The sequence below is a fragment of the Capsicum annuum genome, chromosome 1 (genome assembly GCF_002878395.1).
Source record: "Capsicum annuum cultivar UCD-10X-F1 chromosome 1, UCD10Xv1.1, whole genome shotgun sequence".
NCBI classification, from domain to species: domain Eukaryota; kingdom Viridiplantae; phylum Streptophyta; class Magnoliopsida; order Solanales; family Solanaceae; genus Capsicum; species Capsicum annuum.
In genome coordinates this window covers 144,389,540-144,396,254 of record NC_061111.1, presented here as the reverse complement: position 1 = coordinate 144,396,254, position 6,715 = coordinate 144,389,540, and the positions used below count along the sequence as shown (strand labels likewise).

Genomic DNA, 6,715 nt, shown 5'->3' with positions numbered 1-6,715 from the left:
TACTACCGCCATCTTCCACAAAACTGGTTTCACCGGACTTCTCTGGTTAGTTTTCCTTCGATTTTGGAGCTTCTCTTTTCTCTCTATTCTATAGCTTCCAACACTCAATAGCCCTTCTTCTTGCAGTAATTACAGGTTTTATTTCTGTTTTTGGATTTCGACATATTCCTGTCATCACCCCCAGAATTTTTCTCACGAGTCCTTCCTCCTCGAACAATGAGACCATCTCCTTGAGTCTCCGACCCATTCACAAGATGTTTTATCTTCTTCTTAGAGAACAGCACATCATAGACTTCATTAATCGACCAGGTATCATGACTATATAAAATTATATCCCTAAAGGTCGTATATGATGCAGGCAGCAAACACAACAAAATCAACCCTAGATCTTCCTCATCGTACTTAACCTCCAGAGTCTCTAAATCAGAGATGATTTTCTTAAATACAAATAGGTGATCCTCCAAGGACACTCCTTCAGACATGCGATGGGAATAAAGTCGTTGCTTGAGATGCAACTAACTTGTTAGACTCTTCGTTATACATAATGATTCCAGTTTCAACCACAACGTAGCGGTTGTGGTCTCCTTCAAAACATCCTGTAGAATCTGATTGATAAATGAAGGTGGATCTGAGATAGAGCCTTCCGATCCTTACGTCGTTTGTCCTCTTCCGTCCACGATGAGGGCATCTTCTCAAACCTTAATAAAGCATCGTCCAAATCCATCTGCACAAGCATAACCCGCATCTTAACCTGTTAGAAAGAAAATCTAGTGTTGCAATCCAACAGCGGAATATCATACTTCATGGTTGTCATCCCCAAGAAAACAATCGAACAGACTTTGATACCAATTTGTTAGGAATCGAGCAGAAATAAAGCAAACCACAAGCAGAAAGAAAACAAGAACACACAAATTTACGTGAAAATCCTTGCGGGGAAAATCACGGACAGAGGCAGATGATGTTTCACTATAATGAAAGGAGAGGAGTACAACGTGGAGAATGAGTATTTTTTGGATACACAAAACAACCCACTAAATGCACTTATATAACATGTGCATACAAATAAGTCTTAGGCCCAAAAATATAAAGGTCCATGGGCCTATCGGCCCGATTCCTACGCTACCACCACAGACCCCATTGAAAATCACAAATATGGGTCGCACCATGAAACTTTCTGAGCCGAATCAACAAAATTCCGGTCATAACTCTAACAATATACGTACTATTTATTATAGATCAAGTGTATACTTATCCCTTTTCTGTCTTTGATTTACGGAATGAGTTGTAGAACTGTTTAATAAGACGAGCATCGATACATGTTAGTACGATTGAAATGAAAGTATCTTATTCTAAGACCAAGTCTCGTGGACTATTTAATGTGTGAGAGTATCCAAAACTATATCTATTAGAATGAAATAAATTTTTTGTTGGGAAGTGTACTACTTTCTTACCTCTAACTAAACATATTAATAATCAAATCTGAAAATCTCTCTACCGGAAAGAAATTCTTTTAGCCAAAGAGCAGAACGTTTGGGATATCTCTTTAAATTATTGTTAAAATCGACATAATTAATTCCATATCTTTGGGTATATCCCCATCTCCACTCGAAATTATCCAGCAATGCCCATACGAAGTAACCTTTGACATTTACACCATCCCTGTTACAAGAAATATGTTTTTATTAGAAAATGAATATGCTAGTATGTAGCTCTTTTTTTTTTTTTTTTTTGATAACATCCTGCATTACTAAAATGGACAACAAAAACATATTTATAGAATGATATTAATAAGGGAAAGAATGAACTCACTGAAGGGCATCCTTGATGGCCAAAAGATGTTGACGGATATATTCTGCTCTTTCCAAGTCATCTACTCCTTGTTGTACTGTTGTCACATTTGCATCACTCATTCCTAATTACAATTTGTAGGAAAAAATTATTGAAATTTAGTTCTAATATTGTATTTACATACATAATAACGAACACATTTAATTGTGTGAGATTAAATGATATCCATAGCTAGCTTGTCATACCATTCTCCGTTACATAAATAATCGGATTCTTGTATTTCTTCTTTGTGTATACAAGCAAATCTTGAAGACCTTTTGGGACAACAAAATTAGTTTCCAAGCCCGTCTAAGAACAAGGAAAAAAAAAACAATGTTAAAGACAAGGCCTATCAAAAAGAAAGATGACATATTCACAAATAATTAATGAATACCGGTTCACCGATGGGTATTTCATTTTTCTTGCCTACAATAAAAAGACACAGTATGGAACAAGAATTTTGGTGAATAAAGAATATTATAAAAATTATATATTTATAATTTGGGAGTAGAAAATTTTATGCAACTAACCTGTTTGATGTACGTGAGCATCTGTTACGTAGTTCACAACGTCAACATAAGGAATATTGGCTGCATAGGTGGAAGTGTAGTAATTTAGTCCCAAGAAGTCATAGGAATTCTTCACCATCTCAGTTTCTTCAATAGTAAATTTTGGTAATCGATTTTTTGCAGCTTTATGCATACTTGCTGGATAGTCTCCATAAGTTACTGGATCTATAAACCTTCCACACACAAAATAAATGGACTTTTTAATAATTTTGTCAAAGTACTTATGAAGGTTATTGGAAATATGAGGAAAAATATTCAATTAGTTACCATCCGAACATGAAGTCGAGACCTCGTTGAGCAGCATCTATATCCTCCTCCTTCGTAGAGTATGGCACAAACCAATTACTTATTAGAGATATTCCTATCTTGCCTTTTTGCTTAGCCTGCAAAATTTACGAGAAGAAAAAACCTCAATCATCAATTTGTCAACGCAATAATAAAATAACTATTAGTAAATCTATTTTGCACAATAGTGAGTTGCCAATATTTTCAAGCTTTTCCAATAACATCGACTTAATTTGACTCACTTTTTCATATTCAATTGCCATTTTTACAAAGCATTATATTTCACTTGTTAAATTAGAAAGTCATATATATCGTACAACAACTAAGAAGTATACTCCAACGTATTATTTGTTTGATGTTTGCCAAGATTAGCTACATGTTAAATTTTTTTAAAAAAAAATGGATACAAATTAAATTGCAGCAATCAAATAGGGCATTATCACAAATTTCAAATGTTCTCTACCTATATAGATGTTATAATATACTTGAGATTACAAAATTTATTTATTTTTTCTTTCTTTTTTCAAGCTCCGTATCAATTTAAGTTATGTCAGATAAACTCAAACAGAAGGATATTGTACTTTGAGAACAAGAGATATAATGACTAATTTACCTTGTATTGCTCCCTATATAAATTTACTGTCTTTGCATGAGCTAAAAGCAAGTGGTGTGCAACTATGTAAGGCTCAGTTGCAGCATCTCCAGCAGCGCAACCATTATAATATGAACATCGGCCAGGAGCATCGAAACCTAATGCATACCCAAATACAGCATATGTATATGGCTCATTAATAGTGATCCAATGTTTAATTCTGTCTCCAAATTCTTGGAAGCACAATTCTGCATAATCTCTAAAGTCATCCCTATAGTTTTTTTAAAAACACATGTTAGTCAAAATACAATTTTTTTTCCTATAAAATTTCATTTAATAATGTGAAGGGTTGTATTAGTTACGCAATTTGGGGGCTTAAAAACCCTTGATATTCATCTTCAAGAGCTTGAGGCAGATCCCAGTGGAAGATTGAGACAAGAGGTTGTATCCCATTTGCTAAGAGTTCATTGATGAGATTATTGTAGAATGCAATGCCCTTTCTGTTGACTCCTTTGCTTAACTTCCCATCTGATTGTATAAATAATACAACTCATTATTATTGATAAGTTAACACACATATATAAATATAAATCTTTAGTTGCACAACTAGTTAAGTGCAATAGCTTAATTATCGTTTATGTTTTACAGACAATTATTAGTTATAATTACATTTTATCCGTCTTTATAAATGCTCCTAAAACCTATATCGACATTAGGTCCAATGACAATATGTTGATAAAAGCTTTAACACTCTTTGTTAATGATCATATTTATTATCGCTAAAAACTTTTTTTTATTGTAGCGATATTATATGTTAAAAGTTTTGGGAGGATGATCAGAGGATCCAGGATTCCTAAGTTCCGGGTGCCAAATTGTCCACTAAGATAAACGGGTTGATTTTTTAAAATTTTGAGTTACATTTCGAATTATTTATCTTTTTTTTACTTTTATATACAAATTAATCGAATATGGATATTTAGTTATATTCTCTTTCAAGATATCTGAGATTCAAGATACCTAATTAGTCCAACTTCTTTTTACGAATAAGAGAAATTGACTCTAAAACAGAAAGAAAAAAAATCATGTTAAAAAATCAAATTTTGTATAAACCATCTAATATTGTTACTTCAGCATATTCATATTCCATTATGTTTATATGTTGTTACAGATATATAATTGAGAAGGAATAAAAATTATAGTTTCAATATAGTTATCTTCACTTAGCGTGAACTTTGATGGAAGATTAAACAGATCTTTAAATTTAAAAAAACTTTAGCATGATAATAAATCATTTTTAAAAACTTAAATTTTAAAACAATTTACTAATTATATATATTTTTATTTGTTCATTGATATGGGATACACTTAATACTCGTAACAAGAGATTAATAGTAATTAACAAAAGAAAAAGTTAAAAAATTAAGAATTAATTAATGCAAAAATTTGGATTAGTAAAGAATAGAACTAAAAAAAAAAAGCAATGGAAAAAGCGAAAAGTGAATGAGTGAAGAAATAGGGTTGAAGCCCTTCCTTAACAAGGAAAAACATATAAAAATATAGGAATAATACCTACGAAAATATCTGAACTTTAACCAAATTTTCAGTTGAGAATATTGAACTTTGCAGGGGTCTTATTACACACCTATACTTTTTTAAGTGGAATTAATTTCCCCCCGTACTTTTTTAAAGTGGAATTAATTGCCCCCCACAAAGTTATACCCAATTTTGACGTCGAAAAGTGTGGTACACGCGTTGTTTCTTCTCCATTTTATCACTTTTCAATATTTTTTCACCATTATAACCATATTAAAGATTCCACAACTCAAATTCCTCCTACAAATCAAATTCCAAATGATTCTAGTCCATTCCAACTCAAATTTCAAATTCAAATTGAAAACTTTCATTAATGGAATCTTCAAATTTGGAAACTGAAAATGAAAAACAGGAAACTTGGAAAATGATAATGGAAACTGGAAACTGAAAATTCAATCTTCAAATTTGTTCATACTAGAAACTGGAAACTGAAAATGAAACTCCAAAAAACTAGAAATTCAAATTTGAGTTCGATATGAAATTGAATTTGAATTTGAAATTATTCAAATTATCAAATTGAATTTGGGTGTGTTGAAGATGACTCATTTGGGTGTGTATGTGTGTGATGTAATTGTGTTCAATTTTAATTCAATAATGGAGCAACCATTGTTGAAGACTCCATTGTTGAAGAGAAGAAAGAAAGAAGAGAGAAGAGAGAAGAGAAAGAATGATAATATATATATATATATATATATATATATAACTTTGAATAATTAGAAAATTTAGGGGTTGTTTGGCAAAAAAAAATGAGTTTATAACGTTTTTTAACGCCTTCACGCACTTAATGCGCGTGTCTAACACGCAATTGTCCAAGTCGCAGATATATGTCATTAAAATATGAAAAAAAAACTCTGGAGGGTAATAGGACCCCCGCAAAGTTCAGTATGCTCAACTGGTAATCCGGTCAAAGTTCAGGTATTTTCGTGGGTATTATCCCCAAAATATAACAACATTCACCAGGAGGGATTCGAACTCGGATCAGCTGCGTGGTAGGGAACTCCCTTTGCCATTGGCGCTATCTAACTGTTTGATCTCAAGGGTGGCATGCTCAATCTATATCCCATTTCTTCTGAATATATATATATATATATATATATATACAAAGTTTCAGTCGAGGTTACTGGGTGCCGTGGAACCCTCACCCATACACATACATCCGCCCCTATGACCATTATTTATTCAACTCATTTTTCTCTTTAAAGACAATTGGAAAAAAATATTCTTCTATCCTCTTATAACATGACTTACGTACAATGGCTTATAATGTCTAGGTATTTGTAGGAAGAGAAAATTTCAGAAATAGCAATTATAGAGTCTTAAATTGTAACTTTTATAACAATAGTTTCATAATTACGAAAAATAGCAAATTGTATTTTGTATTTAAGTAAACTGTTGCTACACAAATACATATACAATAAGATTTACTGTCTTTGTTTTACTCAAATTAGTTGAGTTTAAATAAGAAATAATTATCTCATCTAATTAAATTTCCATAAATTAATCTTATTTAAATTAGTAAATTTCTTTTCCAAATCAAACTCAAATATGAAGATAATTATTTTCATGATCTTCAAAATTTCAAAATATCATTCTCTTATATCTCTAACTATTTTTTCTTGTTAGTTTTTTCATTTTTTTAATCTCTTTTTTTTTTATTTTAATTTCTTTTTCTTTTTCATTTTTTTTTTTCCTTTTTTTTTTTTCTCTTTTACTTCTCTTCTTTTTTTTTTTCCTTTTTTGTTTTTTTATTTATTTATTTTTCCTTTTTTTATATTTTTTCTTCTTTTAATTTTTTTCACTTTTTTTTACACTTCTATTTTTAGTTTCTATTTCTCTTTCTTCTTTTTTT

General features: G+C 31.1%; 1 protein-coding gene across 1 annotated transcript; it reads right to left on the bottom strand.

Moving 5' to 3' along the window:
* Positions 1-1,328: 1,328 nt before the first annotated feature.
* Positions 1,329-4,420, bottom strand: LOC107855201 (beta-glucosidase 13-like). Its single transcript, XM_047411793.1, has 9 exons — positions 4,384-4,420; positions 3,636-3,801; positions 3,295-3,544; positions 2,664-2,779; positions 2,358-2,569; positions 2,222-2,253; positions 2,034-2,136; positions 1,810-1,912; positions 1,329-1,659 (listed from the first exon to the last, which is right to left on the bottom strand). The coding sequence occupies exons 1-9, from the start codon at positions 4,418-4,420 to the stop codon at positions 1,467-1,469; spliced, it is 1,212 nt and encodes a 403-aa protein (XP_047267749.1). The 3' UTR covers positions 1,329-1,466.
* Between the last annotated feature and the right edge of the window lie 2,295 nt (positions 4,421-6,715).

What these genes read in the sequence shown, in the direction of transcription:
- LOC107855201 (XM_047411793.1), bottom strand. Translation starts at nt 4,420, where the DNA reads ATGGAATATGAATATGCTGAAGTAACAATATTAGATG. An exon ending in TATATAGGGAGCAATACAAG is followed by an intron (nt 2,780 to 3,294) that starts GTAAATTAGTCA and finishes TAAATTTTGCAG; the next exon opens with GCTAAGCAAAAAGGCAAGAT. An exon ending in CTCGACTTCATGTTCGGATG is followed by an intron (nt 2,570 to 2,663) that starts GTAACTAATTGA and finishes TGTGTGTGGAAG; the next exon opens with GTTTATAGATCCAGTAACTT.